The 20798-nt window shown below is 34.5% G+C and overlaps 1 protein-coding gene across 6 annotated transcripts in view; it reads right to left on the minus strand.

The window, feature by feature from the left end:
* Positions 1-20798, minus strand: part of MIGA1 (mitoguardin 1) — a 72394-nt gene that overhangs the window by 37270 nt on the left and 14326 nt on the right. For 4 of the 6 annotated variants that reach the window (XM_045835541.1, XM_045835538.1, XM_045835539.1 and 1 more), the window contains exons 3-7: positions 19690-19867; positions 17327-17463; positions 14189-14315; positions 10959-11092; positions 9878-10001 (exon numbers count right to left, since the gene is read on the minus strand). In XM_045835541.1, coding sequence (XP_045691497.1) covers positions 9878-10001; positions 10959-11092; positions 14189-14315; positions 17327-17463; positions 19690-19867 — 700 coding nt within the window. Of the gene's footprint in view, positions 1-9877; positions 10002-10958; positions 11093-14188; positions 14316-15411; positions 15549-17326; positions 17464-19689; positions 19868-20798 lie in introns of those variants that run through there. The other 2 variants (XM_045835543.1, XM_045835542.1) reach the window with 2 other exon arrangements.

Genomic DNA, 20798 nt, shown 5'->3' on the forward strand with positions numbered 1-20798 from the left:
CATTGCACTGGGCAACCCTTCCACAATCTCCTGCTAACACATAAATTTGACAAACTTCTTATACTTCTCAGTGGCTCCCTTTTGCCTAAAGGTACAAAACAAGGACCTTCATGATTTGTTTCCTGTCCACCTTTCTCCATTTCTTTCCCACTACTCTCCTATATACATTGTGTTCCCAAGACATAACAAATGACTTACAGTTCCCCAAACAGGCTCTATTATATACCTTCATGTGGTTCCCTCGGCTTGGAATGGCCTTTTCTCAATGGTCTTCCTGGTGGACCTTCATCCTTCAAACATCACACTTGTGAAGGCTTCCCTGAGACCCCATGAATAACCATTGCTTTTGTTTGGTGTTTCCATAGCACTTTCTAAACACATTATTATAGCACTTATTCCACTGAGCTACATAATTTTTTAATGCCTATCTCCAAAACTGCTGTGCTGCCTACAAGCAAGGGGGACATCTTCTTCATCCTTGTCTCCAGTGTCTTATACCATGTTTGACACACAGTAGGCAATCCAGTGTTTGCTAAATAATCCAGAACTAACAGTCTATGAGTTCATTCTGTTAAAAAATAGATTATAAGGAGGCCTAAATACGTATCTTAAATATGCAAAGCAATGCTGTTGAGCTACAAAAATTCCTGGTTTGTTTTTAAGGGCTAAATTTATTTCTACACATCAGTATGAAAGAATCTCAAAGCCTTTTGCTGCAGCCAAAAAAACAACATTTATAAAGTTATGCCTTAAGACATTTCCTGGTAATATGGCTGTTCCAAAGACATACTACCCTTTATAGAAAATATAAGCATACAAACTATGAAACCCAATTAATTTTAGAGGAAGTCTAATGAAAGTGCAGATTAGCAAGATTGAACTTTATTCATATAAACCATAACAATTAAATGATGTTCCCAAGAAACTGTGAGCAAGCTTTGTCGTTAATCAGGTCTATTTTTACACTTGTATTAAATTAAGCAATTTGGTCCTGCCCTAGTAGCTTAACCAAAGTGAGTAAAGAATAATGTTAATTTATGAATGTACTAATATTGAAGTAAAATACCAAACCATGTAATATACATATCTTGTAATGATATAATGATAACAGAAATCTACTGGAGTACAAATCATTCCTTGATATTAGGTTTTAATCCATTTTCTACCAATCTCTCACTTACTAAAGTTTAATTTTTACCAAAGTAATTCACAAATTTCTATTTAATATGAAAGATAAATATACTTTTATTGTGTAATACTTGGTATGTACAAAAGTTACATATTTACCATGGATGTGTATTTTTAATCAAAATACTAAAACAAACATTTGTGAATTTACCACCAATTTATAGTCACTTTTCCAAAGTTTACAAAATTATTTACTTAAAATGAAAAATAATATAATCATACAGAAAACAGTACTGTACCTATCTTCTTTTTACCTGATACCCACGATATATGAATCTCCATATGAATTATAAGAAGTCACAGATATTAAGATATTTCAGTAAAAGACTGCAGCAGATAATCAGATTAACCATGCCTCCCAAACAAGAGCTGTTACTTTTAAATTCTTAGGCCCTTAAACAGGCTGAGGGCACTTCCGTTAGGAAGAATGGGAAAGAATGGATGTGGGAAGGAAAAATTGAGAGAAGGATCTTCCACTTTGTGGAGGGAGCTTAGGCTTTGAGTCTTATAAGGTATATACTAACATACTGCTTTCTGACTGCTTTAAAAAAGTAAGTTCTGATTGTCCAATCAGACCAGAAGTAACTTTCAGAAAGGGTTTTAGCCCTTACTTCATCACATGTAAGGCACACAGTGTGATGGCAGGGGGCAGCAGGAAGGAAGCATAAGGGTTGGAAAATAAATAAAAAATAAACATGTTAACATCCGCAAATATGTGGTCTAGATAAAAATTCCAAAATCATCTATGACAAACTCCTGGTGGCAGAACTAATAAGCATTCAGAAGGGTTGTTGATAATATTCAAATTTAAATATCAACATTTTAGATACTGGCAACAAAAACTTTAAAAATGTAAATTTTAAAAAGATAGATACCATGACAACAAAACTATAAGGGACCTTGGAATAAAGATATGTAAGACCTCCATGGAGAAAATTTTAAAACATTATGAAAGATATAAAAGATTTAAGTAAATGAAGAACCATACCATGGTCATAGATTAAAACATTAATGTTATAAAATCTAAATTCTCCCACAGACTGAACTATAAATGTAATGTAATAATCAAAATCTCCAGAGGGGTTTTCATGGAACTTGGCAAGCTGTCAAAAGTTTCACATGGAAAAGCAAGGGCACAGAAGAGCCAAGGCAATGCTTAAAAAGGAACACAGTGAATGGACTCACCCTGCCAGTGTCGAGACTCATAAAACTACATAGAACTACCGGAACTAAGATACTGAAGCCAGTGCAGGAACAAATAGGCTAAAGATGCACATATAAGACAACCTGACAGATGACAGGGAGCATTTCAAATCAGTGAGAACAGGATATGCTATCCAATGAATGGTGCTGGAGCAACTAGTAATCCACATGTTAAAAAACAGTAATAATAATATACATTTAAAAAACCAGCTCCTGGCAGAATAAAAACCTAAATAGGAAAAGCAAAACTTTCTAAAGAAAATACAAAGAGATCTCTATATCTTCTAAACAATACACAGAAAGTGTAAGCCATAAAGGAAAGATTGATAAATGTGGTAACACTAAAATGAAAAATCTTGGTAAAACCAGAGAGACATTAAACAAAATGAGGATATGAGAAGGAACTCTTACACACTGCTGGCAGAAGATTAAATTGGTACAAATAATTTAGAGAGTGATTTGGTGCTCTCTGCTAAAACTAAGGACAAGCATAATTGATTATCCATCAATTCCATATCTATAGCAATGGCTATCATTCTTGTTTGTCCGTGATCTAAAGTAACAAATGCATTTTGAAACCCAGTAGACAAAAATATATGAGTACAAACAAAACAGAAGTTTTATAACAGAAGTTTCATAAAACTACTATATATACACAAACATATGTGTGTATGTATTGTACAGGTATGCATGTGGTATATGTATGTGTATGTGCACACATAATGCACTCACATATATGTGTGTGTATATATACAATGTATTTTCTAGAATGTTGGCTGCAACCCACTAAACTGAATTCATGACCAATAATAAGTCATAACCACAGTTTTAAAAAACTTTCCTAGAGGAATACCTATAAATGTGCACAGAGACACATGCAAGCATGGTCACTGGGACATGATGTATGTAAGTGTAGGTACAGGCTTATGGTAACACCAAACTTGGGAAAAAGAGAAACATAATCAGGAAACATTTCATAGGTCACTTCAACTAACTCTGCAATCATATAGGTCGTTATTTTAAAAATCTGAAGCTCTTGTGGCAAAATGTTAGTATTTGATAAAACTTTAAAAATATTCTCTGTACTTTTTATGCTTGGTCTTTCATTTTGTAGAGAACAAAAAGACATGGGAAACCTACTCAGTATCCACTACAGTGTAGCCACGAGTATCGGGCATTGAAAATAATGTAATTAAATATTCCATCTTTCCACAAGGTATTTAAGGTCTAATATAAGGGACTGGGTATGTATATAATTATAATGTGCTGTCAAAAGTAACGAATGCTATTGAGGAAACCATTAAATGTCCCACAACTTCATATTTCATATCAGACTTCCACTCCATCCTCCAGGAAGAAGCTTTACTGGTTTAACACTTAAAGTTGCTCCCTTCACCTTTTCATTTGCTCCTCCCTGTGGGAAGAGTAACTTAGCTAATGCCGAGAGCCTGAGTAATCATTAGGCCGAAATAAAATAAGACAGAATCACTGTTCACTACCTGATTCTTGATGTGCACTAGCTAGCACCCTCTTCTCTTCCCTTCCCTTCTCTTCTCTTTTCTCCTCTCTTGCTGTCTCTCTCTCTCTATGTCTCTCTCGCTCTCTCCACCCTCTCCCTTTCTCTCTCTCTCTCACATACACACACATCTTCCAGAGAAAAGTCTAGCTAGGTCTGCAAACCTATAACTTTTGTGCTGGATCTCCCTCTCCTGAACTGGACAAGTGCTAGCAGGGATTATAAGGCACGCAGAGAATTCTTATGCAGTGGATGGGGTAAGTGCACTAGGAGTTTGCACTCTCACCTCTTCTCCAAAGATTTTTTTAAAAGATTTTATTTCTTTATTTTCAGAGAGAGGGAAAGCAAGGGAGAAAGGGAGAGAAACATCGACGTGCAAGAAATACATCTATCAGTTGCCTCTCGCTTATCCCCAACTGGGGACCTGGCCCGCAAACCAGACATGTGCCCCGACTGGGAACTGAACCAGCAACCTTTAGGTTCACAGCACTCAAACCACTGAGCCACACCAGCTGGGGCTCCAAAGAATTTTTCTGATAACAAGTGAGGAAGCACAGAAAGTCTTCACACATTGTCCAATACAGCCATTAGCAAAAAAAAAAAAAAAAAATCAAAATGAAGTTAATACTATTTTATATTCAACATCTGGCTCTTTTTGTGTTCTCAATTTATTCACAACCCAGAGTCTGATGAATCTTTAAATGGTACCCATAAGACAAAAAAATGCCATTATTATGGAACAGAGAAAGGTACTAGAATTTCCCTCTGGCTTGAAAAGCAAAGAAGAATGCAGAGAGGAAGTAACTTTGAAGAGCGTTGTGTTCTATAAACAAAAAAATTATTCAAAGCATGTTGAATTATGCAATGAAACAGCATTGGCAGAAGAATGCAAAAAGTAAGAAAAATTTGTTAAAAATCTGAAGTTGATAGTACAACTAAAATCTCAGAGAAGAATTTCATTTTGCAAAAGACCTTATTTAGACTGGCTGGTTTATATGGGACAAAGTAAAACAAATAGGTTAGGAGAGTGGTCTGAGAACCTGGCAATGTTAAAATGAGAGCTCTGTACAAAGAAAGTAACTCACCAGTGGAGAGTGAGAATGGAGGCAGGTGCCCAATTAGGAGATCATTAAGCCCAAGCAAAACATAATGAGGTTGCAGAGGAAAGAGAATGAATGAGACCTATATTATGGAGGTGGAATCAACAGAATTTGCTAAAGAACTGCATGTGCTGGCAAGAAGGAGTATACCCATTAACATTTTTTGTTTTCCTCCTGTCTGTATGGCAAGGTCAGGGACTAAGGAAAGCCAGTAACCTTAGCTACATCTAGAAAAAACAGTTCTGCAAAGTATTTGTCCTTCAGATGAGTTTTCTTTTCTATCATGGAAAAGGTGGATTTATAAAAGTATCCTATTTACTCTCTTGAATACTGTACATAATGTTACACACGGCTTAAATACCTTATTTCAGAAAATGCAAATTTATATTACTACTGTGAGAAAAAATTTTAAAATTCACAGAAAAAATCAATGTTGTCTAGAGAATATGACAATAATATCACTGTAAAACAAGTTATGAACATGTGACATCCATCTACCTACAACTATGCAATTTAAAAATAATATTAGAACAGGCCTCATAAAAACTCTAGAATACAACTACAACATAAATAGAGAACAAGTGCTTACCACGTGCCTATTCTAAAATATGATTCACAAGTTACCTCATTTAATCTTCACAATTCTATATAGTTGATCCTAATATAGTCTTGCATCTTATTGCTAAAGAAGGCAAGTCTAAGAAAGGTCAAGGCTTGCTTAGGTTTCATAGCTGGTAAGAGTGGTAGAACCAGGACCGGAATCCATGTTTGGATTTTTTTCATTCTAAAGCTTACATTCTTAACTGCTAAACATACTGTCTATAATTGAAATCATATTGGAGTTTTTTGGTTGAGACTTCAAAAAATTACAATAACAAAATTATAAATTAACAATGGCAATTTAACACTTCCTTGAAAAACAGAAACTACAAATAAGCATAACACTTCTAGATGCTGTTAGCTGGAAGAGCTTGCACACTAATGGAAATTTACACCAACGACATGTCAAGTCTTTGTGCATAACCACCACTCTCTGTCTTACTCTGAGTTACAGTAGCAGGTGTATACAAAACATGCCAGAAAAGAGTGGTGACCCAAATTAACCGTATTTGCCATATATAATATGCTCCCATGTATAACACACACCCACATTTTTGTGTGCATTACACACAGGATTATTATACCTATTATTATACCCATGGTATGTAATCATTATGCCCATGTATAATGAGCATCCTTTTATCCCCTCAAAAATTTGGGCAAAAATGTGTGCATTATACATGGTAAAATACGGTAACTTCCAATGCTTGGAGCAGCACAGAATGGCATTTATGAGTCATAGGCATCTAACATGTATTATAGATAAAATGTGCTGCCCTCTACTGATTTCAGCACCTCCCATTTAACACTGAACAGTCAGTCACGTAAGAAGAAAAAAAATTTTATTATTAGAGAACTAATTCACATCTTCATTTCTCTTTATGATAAGATAAATACAATAAACTATTATTATTTAAGCCAGGAGCAAACTTTGGGCATGTAAGACCAAATACAGAAATATATCCAATAATGATTATTCACTAATTAGGATGGTTAAGGAAATACCAATACAGAAAATGACAAAAGATGAATTATCGAATACATGGTGGTTACATCTTATGCAAGGGATTTATGTCTTACAACACAATTCGAACCCTACCTTTTTCAAATATTTTTTCCTATAGGAATAAATGTAAAGGGAAGTTGAAGAACATCACAAGTATTATATTGTATTTCTTTTTCAAGGGTAGTTTAGCACAATAAATGACTATAATAAAATATGTTTTTAAGAATGCTTTAAAAGCATAATGTACTTGTAGTAAGGTATTTGTATCACTATCACTTACTTCCCAAATATCAAAACTATTTCTTATTTTAACACAGATGATAGTTTGGCTTAGGAGTGCATTAGAGTGGTTGTGATTTTAGAGCCAGGATGCCAGAAGATCCTAATTTAACAAGAAAACTGAAAATAACAGCAAAATAATCACCAAAACCACTTGCAGAAGATCCCATGCATTTAAACAATAGTAGAGTTCATGGGATACTGACAAACGCTCAGTATTTCTGGTTACCAGCTAAAGTGGTACCACCTAGAGTAAACATGGTTAATAATTCCTAGGCCAATGAACTCTGAAACTATGTGATTCTTGATGAGATTTTTTTTAATTCTGGGGATTTGCATTATTTAAAATTTTTAGCATCAAGTGCTCTTTTGCCCTGTTTCAACCCCACAAAACTTCAATTACTTAAAATTAGCTCAATAGAAACATACTCCATTTTTAACAGCCTTTTTTTCCTGATAGAAAACATTACCTTTTTATTTTTTAACAGCTTTATTAAATTATAATATACATACCATAATATTCCCCTTTTGTAAGTTTAAACACAATGAATTTTAATAAATGTACAGAGTTATACAACCATCACCATAAGTCAGTGTTAGAATCATATCATATGATTTTCAAACTGTTCCTAACTTCACCTACCAAAGTAACCAAGAAACTCATTACAACTAATAACTCAGAAGCTTTTTGGCTCTGCTATTTTTTAAAAAGAAAATAGATATGACTGACTTTCAATGAACACATTATCTAAAAAATGCTGAGTATTTTAAACATACTAAAAGAATCATGCTGAGGAGGATTTAAACTGTTCTCCTACAATCTTGTCTACGTTAACTTGGCAAACTAATATAGACAGTACAAGTGTAAAATTAAGTACAGTTTATATTTTGAATTCCAATAAGTGAAATAAGTTTGACTGCAGTTCTACCACTGTCAATAGAACCCAACACATGTGTCTTCCAAAACCAACTAGCTGTGAATACTTAGGGCAAATACCCACCTGCAAAAAAAACTCAGCATTGGCAGTATTTCCAAATAAAATGTAAATTGATATTAACCTCTCTTAAAAAAAACTTTTTACATTTTCTTAAGTTACTACTTAAGTAGATAAATACACATATATTTTAGTATAATATATAGTAAAGTATCCCATGATACCTTTATAGTCAAGATAAAAAATGTGAAAGTAAAATCAGTTTAATTTATGGATGGTTGAACAACAAAGTGTTTTAATAATTCATGGTGAATCTAGTATAATATTGTTGTCAACTGTAATTGATAATTAAAAATTAAAAAAATAATCGTCCTTGGTGACCTAAGGTCACTAAAAAGTGCCATGCTGCAGATCTCTGATTCTGGCTCCATCTACTTTAAGATGTGATGTTATAATATAATAAGTAGTATATATTTATCAGCTTTCCGACACAGAGCTCCTAAAACCCTTGGAATCTCCTGAGTGATGAGGGTGCCAGGAGCATCTTTCATTATTTATAATAAGCCTCTTTCAAACCTGCCTGATTGTATGCTAATTAGGTGACTCCTGGAGGAAGGGAAATGGCTGTCAAGGGAGCCTACCATATGATTAAAAGATTGGAGCTTCAGCTCCTTCCCTGACTCCAGAGGGGTGGGTGGGGCTACAGATCAATCAGCAATGGCCGTGATTTAATCAATCATGCCTATGTAATGAAGCCTCTCTAAGAATAATAAACTACAGGGGCAGAAAGCTTCCAGGTTGGTGAACATACCCAGGTGCTGGGAAGGTAGCATGTCTGGAGAGGGCATGAAAGCTCTGTGTCTACTCCCCAACCTTGCCTATCCCGTACAAACAAAATTTGTTACCTAAACTCAAAATACATACACATATAAACAACTCAAAATGCAGCTACTTTCAATACTTTATGTTTAGAAATAAATGTGGAAAAACTTAACACTCCTTAAGCATTTGGGTTTTTTTTTTACTAGAAAACAATAATTCTCCTCAATTAAAAGACTCAAATTTTAATCATTCTTCCTTGGAAGACTTCACTTTAGAAGTTTCTTCAAAGTTCTTTTCTCATTGAAAATAGGAAACAACCCTGGATGGTGTAGCTCAGTGGATTAAGCATGGGCTGCAAACCAAAAAGGTTGCCGGTTTGATTTCCAGTCAGGGTACACACCTAGGTTGTGGGCCAGGTCCCCAATGGGGGCCGTGAGAGAGGCAACCACACATTGATGTTTTTCTCCTTCTGTTTCTCCCTCCCTTCCCCTCTCACTAAAAAAAATAAGTAAAATATTTTTTTTAAATAGTAAACAAAGGCAATGGTACATAATAACATATGTACTGACTACTTACATCAAAATCTAGCCAGCGCCCTGATCAGTGTGGCTCAGTTAGTTGGAGTGTTGTCCCATAAGCCAAAAAGGGTTGCAGGTTCAATTCTCAGTCAGGGACATGCCTCAGTTGCACCTTGGGTTCCCATTAGGGGCATGTACAAGAGGCAACTGATTGATGTTTCTCTCTCACATTGATGTTTCTTTCCCTCTCTCTTTCCCTCCCTTCCTCTTTCTCTTAAAAAAATAAAATAAAATAATCGAGCCTGCAACTAAAATAAGGTCCAAGAAATATAATTACTTAAAATATTTTAAAAGTACGCCATGAATTACATGCACATTTCTGAGGTGGTGTGTCTATGTTCTGTTTTTATATTATTTTAATTGTTTTCCTTTCTGTAGCACTTCAAGTGAAATTCTTTCACTTAGAATGTAATTTTAAAATAATGTCACAACAATAATTACTATAAGCACTTGAATTTATAACTTAAAGCATTAAGTTCACTTGAAAAATAAAACTGAAAGAAAAAAACAATATGATAGAAAGAGCACTTTTTTGTTCTTTGCTATTTCATAAAAAATATGTACCCATATTAATACACTGAAACAACTAATTACAAGAATATTTTTAAAAGCACACATTTAATAAAAACCATGTAAAATATCCATCTTACCAATATCATTAGCAAGAGAATTAGGATCAGATGCCCCCAGGGTAGCTTCAAACTCCTCTTGGAGACGGTATGCTCTTTGGAGCAGAGCTTCAAGTTTATGGATAAATTCAGTACTAATAATATCCTACAAAGAGAGAAAAAGTGCACACAGCAAATATTATATACTAATGTTAAACTTTGAAATGTTTTCCACTTTTAAATAAAAGGCAGAAAAAGTGAAAGATATAAAAATACTCCTGCTGGGTACAGAGAGTACTGTGACAGAAGTCAGGAGGCCTGGGTTCTAGCGGTGACATTGGCTAAATTATCTCATTTTTCAGGGAGTCAGTTTCTTTATCTGTGAAACTGAGCTGGACTAAATCAGGGATTCTTTTTTTTTTTTTAAAGATTTTATTTATTTATTTTTAGAGAGGGAAGGGAGGGAGATAGAGAGAGAGAGAGAGGAACATCAATGTGCAGTTGCTGGGGGTTATGGCCTGCAACCCAGGCATGTACCCTGGCTGGGAATCGAACATGGGACACTTTGGTTCCCAGCCCACACTCAATCCACTGAGCTACGCCAGCCAGGGCTTAAATCAGGGATTCTTAAAATGAGGTACGTGGACCAGAAGCATCAATATTATCCGGGAACTTGTTAGAAACGCAAATTCTCAGGACCTACCTCAGTCCCACTGAATTAAAAACCTGAGGGTGGGGTCCTTGAATCTGTGTTTTCACAAGCCTTTCAGATGATTCTGATGCATGCCCAAATTTGAGAGTCACTAGTTTAGATGATCAGTAAGTACTGATGAAGTTCTAACTCTATGTGATTTTTGTGACTATAATGGAACTTAATTAAACCCAAAGCACAAAACAGACCTTAAAAAATTCCTTCAAAAATTGTATCTGCTTAATTGTATACATACCTAGAAAATCAGAAAATTGAACAGAAAGCGCCCAATAAGAAACAGTTCCAAATAATCCCAGGGGAGAAAATAAACAGTTCTTTTAAATGCCATAGAAAGCAAGTACACTGAATCAACATTAAAGTAGTTTTGATTCCTCCAAATAGGAATACGACTCTCAAAAAAATCACCCTTACATCTACACTTTCTTCAGCAATGGCATCTCCTGCACCCAATTTAATAGAACTACAGGCTTCATCTTCAGCCTGTCTATTTCGAAAGGTTAGAGCTTGTTCCCATCGGCGCAATGCCTCTTCAAACAATTCCATACCTAAAAATTAAGAACACAACAATTGTAAATAAGCAAAGCAAATGCCAATAAAATCATTTGGCATCTGAAATGTTTTTCATACAGTTATCATCAATGGCAAACACAGTCTGACTGTAGTTTTGGTACTAAAGAATAATTTTATGTTCATGTCATTTCACAGTAGAATCCTTAATTCCCCAATGTATTCCAGGCCTATAGTTTTAGTCAACCAAAAATCAGACACAAACGACTAATGTTTTCATTTTTTAGAAAAAATGTAACTCAAATGTATATGATGTTTGGAATTTTTCTAAAACAGTATCATGAATTCATCAAAAGAGCAACAATAATAGCTATTTTTATAGTCACACAACTACCTTTCAGAATAACACCCTAAGTTAAAAAGAAAACTGATGGGTAAATAAAAGAAACTAGTTGATATGAAGCTACAAGGTTTATAAAGGTTCCCAGAAAGAAAGAGTAAAGCTAAGAGAAAATAAAGTAGTGTAAGAAGTCTAGAATACAGTCTCTTCTACCTTTTTCTCCACTAACAGGTGTCTTAAACAAGTAACATACCAACTTGCTGATCTGGATGGACAAATTCCTGGGCCAGAGTTAAAAGTCTACAAGATTATAGGAAGAACTCATGAAGGGATAGTTCAAGTAGGAATTTTATATTCCTGACAATATGGGAAAATGGGTGAATATGTGCCTCTTTTTCTCCAAATTAAAAAAAAAAAGCTTACCAAAACAAAAGTATTTCAAAATCTTAATTTTTCAAGACATATAAAAGAAAAAAATCTTTAAAAGTTGCTTAAGAATCCAGGAAAGTCATTGTCAAGATGTTTTTAAGATATGATAGTTAAAAGAATACCTCTCCTCTAAAATCATTTCAATTACCTGGAAAACCTACAACTCTAAAAAAATAAAATGTTCTTTAAATGTAATTCAGGACTTTGCTTCTTTGTAGCAAAGGATCACCACCTAAATCTTCCTTCTAAGAAATTTAAGCACTTAAAAGACAATTATTGTACATCACTCTCTACTCTCATTTCTCCAAACTATACAATTCTAATTCCTTCAGCCTTTCTTCACTCCATGCACTCTCTATCCATCTGATTATTCTGGATAAACATAAGGAAGAATTATCTAACAGCAAAGCTATCTCTCAGGAAACACTGGGTCTTACCTCACAGAAGAATGTGGCCCAAAACATCATATTATCATTAGTTTTGTAACAGAATTCAAGCATATTGGATTGGCCAAAAGTTCATTTGGTTTTTTTCTGTGAGATGGCTCTAGTAGCACTTAGTTGTCTTTAACTTCATTTGAAACAATTTTGTTAGAATGTATTGTGACAGCTGTCATATCAGTGTTCACTTGAAAAAAACTTAGCAAAATTGGTGAATCTTTGTGTAGCCATTTTAATATTGAAAATGGAAGAAAATACATAACAGTTCTGGCATATTATGTCTTACTATTTCAAGAAAGGTGAAAATGCAACTGAAATACAAAAAACAAAAGGATTTGTGCAGTGTTTGGAGAAGGTGCTATAACTGACTGAACATGTCAAAAGTGATTTGTGAAATTTCCAGCTGGAGATTTCTCCCTATTCGATGCTCCACATTTGGGTAGATAAGTTGAAGTTGATAATAATTAAATTGAGACATTAATTGAGAACATTCAATATTATACCACATGGGAGATAGCAGACATATTCAAAATATCCAAAATCAACAAAGTTATTGATGAAAATGAAAAAAAAAAGTATCTTTTATGGAAAAAACTAAATGAACTTCTTAGCCATACTAGTATGTCACCAATCTTTTTATGTCATCAGTCTTGTACAGGGAATCAAAACAATGGTGAGTGCTCAGGTGATCCACAGAGCTCTTACCAATCTTGATTCTATCGTACTCTAACTCCTAGCAGCTTCTCTAGTTTTGCTCTATTTCTCATTAATGTTCCAACAAGCTGTGAGATAGGTTTACTACATAGTTAAGAGTTATCTAGAAGCAAATGAGCTTAATTCTCTGAAGACCTTTGAAAAGTTTGCAAAAGAACTACTCTTACACCTTTCCCCACAGACAGGAGTACCTACTGTGATACTACTGGAGATGATACGTCTTCAACTATTCTAGACTTTGGGAATGCATTCAAACACACACAGTCCTTCTGTAAGTCATCATCCCCTTTACTGTTCATTGGCCAAGGCTGCATCAAGGTTTTTTGGTTTGGTTTTTAAATTAGTATGCATTTCCAATAAATGGAATACAGCCTGAAATAGAATACAGAAGAATGGTGATACCCATTTGAAAAAGTATTTGGTCTGACTCAGTGCTTTCTGAGCTCGAGACTTTCTAGACATGCTCATGGTCAAGGCAAGAGAAATACTGAGATGTAAAACAATGGCCTTCTTTCTATTTAAAATTTTCTCTGGATGTAAGAACACAAATGATAGCTAGTGGGTTCTGGAAGATTCATTAGATAAGAGTCAACAATTAGCTTAAGTGAGTGTAATGGTCACCCAAAGGTATCAGGTCTTAGTCTCTGAAACTTGTATATATTATCTTATAAGGAAAAGAGGTCTTGCAGATGTGATGAAATTAAGATTCTTAACATGGGAAGATTATCCTAGACCACCCTGTGGGCCCTAAATTCAATCACAACTTATAAGAGAGAGGCAGAGGGCATTTGATATACAGAGGAGATAAAATGAAGACAAAGGCAGAAACTGAAACCAGGAGACCACAAGCCAGAAGCCACTAGGAGACCACAAGCCAGAAGCCACTAGGAGCTGGAAGACACAAGAAACAGATTCTCTCCTATCCTCCATATGGAGCATGGCCTTGATGACACCTTGATGTTAACCCAGTGATAAAGGTTTCAGGCTTCTTGCCTCCAGAACTTGGAGAGAATAAATTTCTGTTTTAACATACTGAGTGTTTGGTACAGCACCCTCATGAAACTAATACAATAGGCTGGGTTATATACACAAAATTCAACAGATATAAGAACATTTTTAAATTACAGTTGTTCCCCTTAGAATAATTCTTCGTTCTTTAGTTTGACATTAAATGTTGAGTCTATCTTAAAACTTTATTATGTTACTCCTACCCATCAAGTACAAGTTCTCAGGAGTAGTCACAGGAATATTAACAAGTTTAATATCATCTTCATCCGCTTTGTCCCAGGAATTAGAATTGCCACAAGCGCAGCTATGACAAGAATTGACACTCTGGACCTAAAATTAAGATGGACAAAAGTTACTTTGAAATCTCTTTTTTAATAGTATTTTGTGATCTTTTATATTTATAAATTATTTATATATGCCCTATTCCTGGTAAAACCACCCATGTAATTTCTACCTGAAGACCCTAAAAATTCTAAGCCTTTATTTGCTAAAAAATACACAAGTAGAACAATATTTTGAACATAAATCAGTTACTTCCATCAAAAATCAAGCAATTTTTTAGTTTACTATTTTATTAAGTATTTACTTATACATTTTATTCACATCTACTTCTATTTGAAGTAGCTAATATTATAACCTAAAAATAAAAGGCTGAAGTGACAGACAACAAGCATGTATTTGAGATCCATAAGAATAGCTATTTAGGCAGCACTGACTCAGGCAGAAATACCAATAGTGTTCCGAGCAAGAAAGGAAGGCAAGGGACCAATTACTCAATGAGGAAGGCATTTCTGTAAGTGCAGATAAGCTAACCTAGTGATGCTAATTCAGTCTGGCAGTCATCAGGCTGGTAGTCATAATATCTGATTTCTTGTTATCTTTGCAAACAGTTATTTGGGATGCAATGCTGCTTTAGGCCTAGTACAAAGGTTATTTTGCCCTGGTTTAACATGCCAAAGGTTTGACGTCTAGTAAGAGTTGCAAGGCAGTTCTTCTGGGATGGCAGCTCTGACTCCATTTTAAAGTGGCTCCATTTGTATTATTTTTTACACTAGCTTATTTTCGTTTTAGAATTTATTGCAATGTTCATTCTCTACTATATGATAACTAACATTAAAAATCATCTATCATCTTCCCTTCTCTAGCAGTCATTTCAGTCACCTCTGTGCAGAAACAGAGATCTCCAATCTCTAATGCCCGTTCTGTCCACTTTTCAGAAATCTAAACCTGCATTTCCATCTGCCATTTGATGACTCCACTTGGCTCTTCTGCTGGCATCTCAAACAGATTATATGAAAGAAGTACAACAAAAACTCTTCCTCCTCCCATTCACTAGTAGTACATACTTCAACCCCCATAATTTCTCAAAATAGAAAACAAGAAGTGACCTTTAATTTCTCTTCCCACATTTCTCAGATCCAATTACCAAATTCTGTAGACCCTCTCTCCTCCATTCCACTCCTGTTGTCATGACCCTCATTTAGGCATCATCAAAAGGCACAGTGACTCAGTGGATGAAGCACCAGCTTGTGGACCAAAGGTTGCTGGTTTGATTCTTGGTCAGGGCGCATACCTGTGTTGCAGGCTAGGCCCCCACCTGGGGGCACGAGAGAGGCAACAGATCAATGTATATTTTGTGCATTGATGTTTCCCTACCTCTCTTTCACCCTCCTCACTTCTAAAAATAAATAAAGTGTTTGTTTGTTTGTTTTAAGGCACAAATCTGAGTTCACAGACCTGGCAATGGACTCACTAGGCCAGTTGAGGCAGGTATAGTAAAGTCATTCTGAAGACTTGTTACTCACAATATTATCATGAAACTCACTTTCTCTACCTCCTTGTGATGCAGACTCACTTCAACTTTCAGTTGAGAAAATTTAAAACAGAGGCACTTCTGTAACATAAAAGAACAGCTTCAACTTTCAGTTGAGAAAATTTAAAACAGAGGCACTTCTCTAACATAAAAGAAGTCCAAATTATAGAATGGCCATATACTTCATTATCCTGCTCAGTTTTACAGAGGAATTGAAAGTCTGCAAGCCTTTGATAGCTGTTCCTGACACAGAAGAGCCTTTAAAAAATTATTATATTTTTAGGCACTTAAGAATGGGGCAGCTATATATTTCAACCAAGTATAGACGGCACAGAACAAAATATGGTGTTCTATAAATTATTGTTTAAAAAATGTTTTAATCCTCACCTAAGGACATTTTTCATTGCTATTTTTTAAAAGGAGAGAGTAAGGGACAGAGAGAAACATCGGTGTGAGGGAGAAGCATCAACTGGTTGCCTCTTGCATGTGCCTGGACTGGGGATTGTATGTGCCCAGATCTAGAGACATGACCTGCAACCTAGGTATGTGCCCTGACCAGGAATCAAACCCACAGCCCTTTGATTGGATGATGCTTCAACCAACTGAGCCACACAGGCCAGGGCTCTGTAAACTACTTTTTTTTTTCACTAACTTTTATTAGCTATATTTATAATATAAAATAATATGTGACTTAGGTAGAAAGCATCAAACTAAATAATGAGTCTAAGAGAAAAAGTAAACTACCACTCCTCTTATACCTTCCTGGGCCCAGTGTCATTCAGTACAGGAAACCTCTGTTCACAGCTTCTGGAGTATATGCACCCCCTCTCACTTCCCTTTTCAATACATATTGCTTTCTACACAAAGTTTTCTTTCCACACTAAATATATCTTAGACATGTATAAACTACTTTTTAAAATGAATACATGTTGGTAGAGGCATGCACTCCCTGGAAGAACATAGGAAACTGTGTTTGTCTCGAGGAAGGGAATTGAATACATCACAAACACACGTTTCACTGTATATTTCTTGCTTCTTTATTTAGTAGAAGTGTATATACCACCTATTTTTAAAAAGAATTTTTAAATTATATTAGATTTAAACAGTAACTTCATTCCTCACTTATCAATCAATACTCCATTAATGCTCCAAACACAGAAGTGAGGAACTCCATACTTGGCTTCAGCAAGCCAAACATTTTTTCCAAAGCAGGCTCATCAAGTGAATTTTGTGACCTAGTACAAAGTCTAGGTGCATCTTCTAGCTTTTTGCAGAGCATTTAGCTTTGAAGCAACATTTCCATATCACCACCATTTTCAGAGGGCCTCATGGGACCACATCACTTACTCAAAGACCCTGGAAACAAACTGACTGAATAGCAAAATGATCATTTTACTTCCTCAACCAGATTTCTTAAGGTTTTTTACCTTATTAAGAGCTATCTATAATTGTATAACTTTTAAACCAATAGATAACAATAGGTATATAAACAAACTTAAAAGTATAATAAATTTTTTTCTTTACTTACAGAGGCCAAACTCTGTGCAGAATCTGAGTATTTACTGAAAAGTCCTCCATTAACATAGTTACAAGACTGAGATCCTTTGTCTTTGACAGAACTTAAAGATAAAGTCAAATTCTGTCTACTACTGGAACAACTTGAACCTATCAAACGAACATATAAATATTACAACTATCAACAGATCCAATGACAAATTTCAAAATTATGTTATATTCATTCAGAAACCTAATTTTAAAACACATTTCATTCAATTGTGTAAATTACTATACATGTACCATTAAAATCTACTTCTCTATACAATGTTTTTAACACTGCTAAAATGTGCTTCTGAAATGAAGAATAAAATATTCATCTAATTAGTCAAGGTGGTATTGATGGTCTATTGTAATCAGCATAAAAATACTGATAACTATGAATCTTTAAATTATAAATTTAACTATATAAGCCCTTCCTTTCCTGAATCATATATACACCTTATCCATATTACATTATATTGTAATTATTTTTTTATACATCTGTCTTCCTTAACTATCTTTCATTCATCTAGGGCAGACATTGTGTCTTAGTTTATCTTAATGCAGCAGCTAAGACACTCTTCAATTCAAATGCTGGCATTTATTAGTTATATGAACTTGAACAAGTAACTCAACTTTTCCATATCTCAATTTTCTTTATGTATAAAATGGGAATAATAACATAAATTAGAGTCCTAATTCATAGGACTACAGAATTGTGATAAAGGTCAAATACAACAGTGACTATACAGCATTTAGCACTGCACCTGAGATCTAATAAAATTTTAGTAGCGGTTGTCATCATTGTAATGTTCACTGTATTTGGTACAAAATAGTCACTTGTTAATTATTTGCTGTGTAAATGACTCACAAAAAACATGATACACTAAATCATAAATTTAAAAATCATTTCAAAATTAAGAAAATAAGAAATCCAGCATCCTCAAGAAATAAATTTATTTCTTTTTTTTAGATTTTATTTATTTATTTTTAGAGAGAGGGGGAGGGAGGGAGAGAGAGACATATTGATCAGTGGCCTCCCATATGTCCCCAACCAGGGACCTGAGCTGCAACCCAGGCATGCGACCTGATGGAGAATCAAACTGGCAACCTTTTGGTTCACAGGCTGGTGCTCAATCCAGTGAGCCACACCAGCCAGGGCAAGAAATTAATTTTATTAAAACAATTTAGCAATATGTTCTACACTGCTAACAAAAACTATATATCTTTTAAAGGTATAGTATTTCTAGAACTTTACATATTAAGGAAATAGGCAAGTATATGCAAAGCAAGAAAAACATCCTAAAGGGAACAATAGGAAACTGGTTAAATAAATGAAGATTTATTTGGACAAATTTAATACTATGTATATATTAAAAGTGATAGCACATATGTCAATTATTTTTGATAAAACTAAAAATTAACAAATAAGTAAAAATGAAAATTATAGCATAGAGATATATTTATTGACCTGGAAAGACATCCTTAATTGTTACAAAAGGTATGATCAGAACTTTACCTAAAATATATAAGTCATTTTCTTGCATATAATACAATAGTCCTCCCCCCCCACCCACCACCTTATTTGCCTGGAATGTATTCCAAGACACCCAGTAGATGCCTGAAACCACACATAGTACTGAACCCTACATATACTGTTTTTTCCTATGTATACATACATATTGAATACTTTATGGTTTCTCTTTGGCATATCCAAATTGTCAGCATCATTACTCTAGTAGTTTTGGGGCCATTATTAAGTAAAATAAGGGCTACTTGGACACAAGCACTGTGATACCATGACAGTCAATGTGATAACTGAGGTGGCTACCAAGTGATTAATGGGTGGGCAGCATATACAGCATGGATACACTGGACAAAGGGATGATTCTCATCATCCCTGGCCAGATGAATTAGGACAGTGTGAGATTTCATCACGGTACTCAGATTGATACATAATGTAAAATTTATGTTTATTTCTGGATCTTTCTATTTAATGTTTTCTAAGGCCAACTGAAGGTAACTAAAATTACAGAAAGCAAAACCATGGATACAGGAGACTACTTCATATAATTTTATGTCTCAATATGACATTTAAATGGAAATATAAATGGCTGGAGAAACACCAAAGTATTATCAGTAGTTATTTCTAGGGTAGCAAAGTTTCCAGTGATTTTAATTTTCTCTGTATGCTTACCTGCATTTTCTAATTTTTCTAAAATTTATCTGCATCACTTGTAAATTAAATATTAAGGAAGGAAATTTTGGAGACTAAACTATTGGAATCAGTGCATTCCAATTATGGTTTACCTATAAAATTTCCTCTCTGGACCTAATTCAGCTATTTCTACATACCTTTATCTGATGCTGCTCTTTTAGTGTATTCAAGTATGAGGTGCTCTGGTTCCCATGGTAATATATTTCCCTTTTTCTTGCCACGTCTTCTTTTAAAGTGATGGGCCAGAAAAATTACAGATACAGTAGTCACTGCAGTTACCACAAACAACTTTTTAGCTACTGGTGAAAATCTGATCTGGAAAAGATGCAGTTATATTGAAAAAACATCTTATTTGTTCACTTAAAGACATAAGAACAAAAATTATTCTTAAGCTTTCTAAATACTACTCAGGTAATATTATTTTATTTATTCAATGCAACTAGCTCAACTTAAATTTCAGAACCAACCCTCCACCCACAAAATAGGCAATGCAGTAATTTATTACCCACTGCTCTGAAGTTCTCAGGTAAATAATATTACCCAAGAAGTCAAGAGGAGTATAAAATGATTCAACCTCATTAATATTTGTTGAACTAATGATTAATTCATGTAACTAAATCACCTGTTTAAATCAAAGCAAGATTATTAATTATTGGAATGATTAAATAAGACCTCAATGAATCATTTCTTAACTATCTGGAAATTTGGACAAACATACATTCACTCAATTTCTACAATAAATACCATTTGAAGAAGCCCTTCTACTTGTGAATTAATCAACAAATACGCAGCATCTTACAATGTACCAGGACTGTACTATGAAAATTAAAATAAAATCTAATTGTACTAATTATATTCCATACTCATGTAGGGAATGCCTTCCATTGATCAGGAAGCACCGGGAATACAGAAGATACAGATCTTGCTCATCTCAAGCAATGTGCTAATTGATCAAAGAGGACAGATATATTCATGAGTAACCACAGTATAGGGTGAAAAGTACAGTAATATAAGTATATACTAAATACTAACATCAGAACAAGAGGTAATTAACTTTGTCTTAGGGGACTGACACTATTAATCACCTAAAATGCAGAATTCTAAAATAAAGCTATAGGCTTGGGGATGTAGAGAGCTGTAAAGAGTATTTTTTCCAACTTTATACCAACAAAGAAGCCAGACAAACGGCAAGTTCCAATTCTTCTAGAATCCATCAGCTGCTGTCAAGAGGGTAATCAACTGACCC

This window comes from Phyllostomus hastatus, unplaced genomic scaffold (assembly GCF_019186645.2).
Source record: "Phyllostomus hastatus isolate PE091 unplaced genomic scaffold, TTU_PhHast_1.1 phas_contig_209, whole genome shotgun sequence".
Taxonomy (NCBI): Eukaryota; Metazoa; Chordata; class Mammalia; order Chiroptera; family Phyllostomidae; genus Phyllostomus; species Phyllostomus hastatus.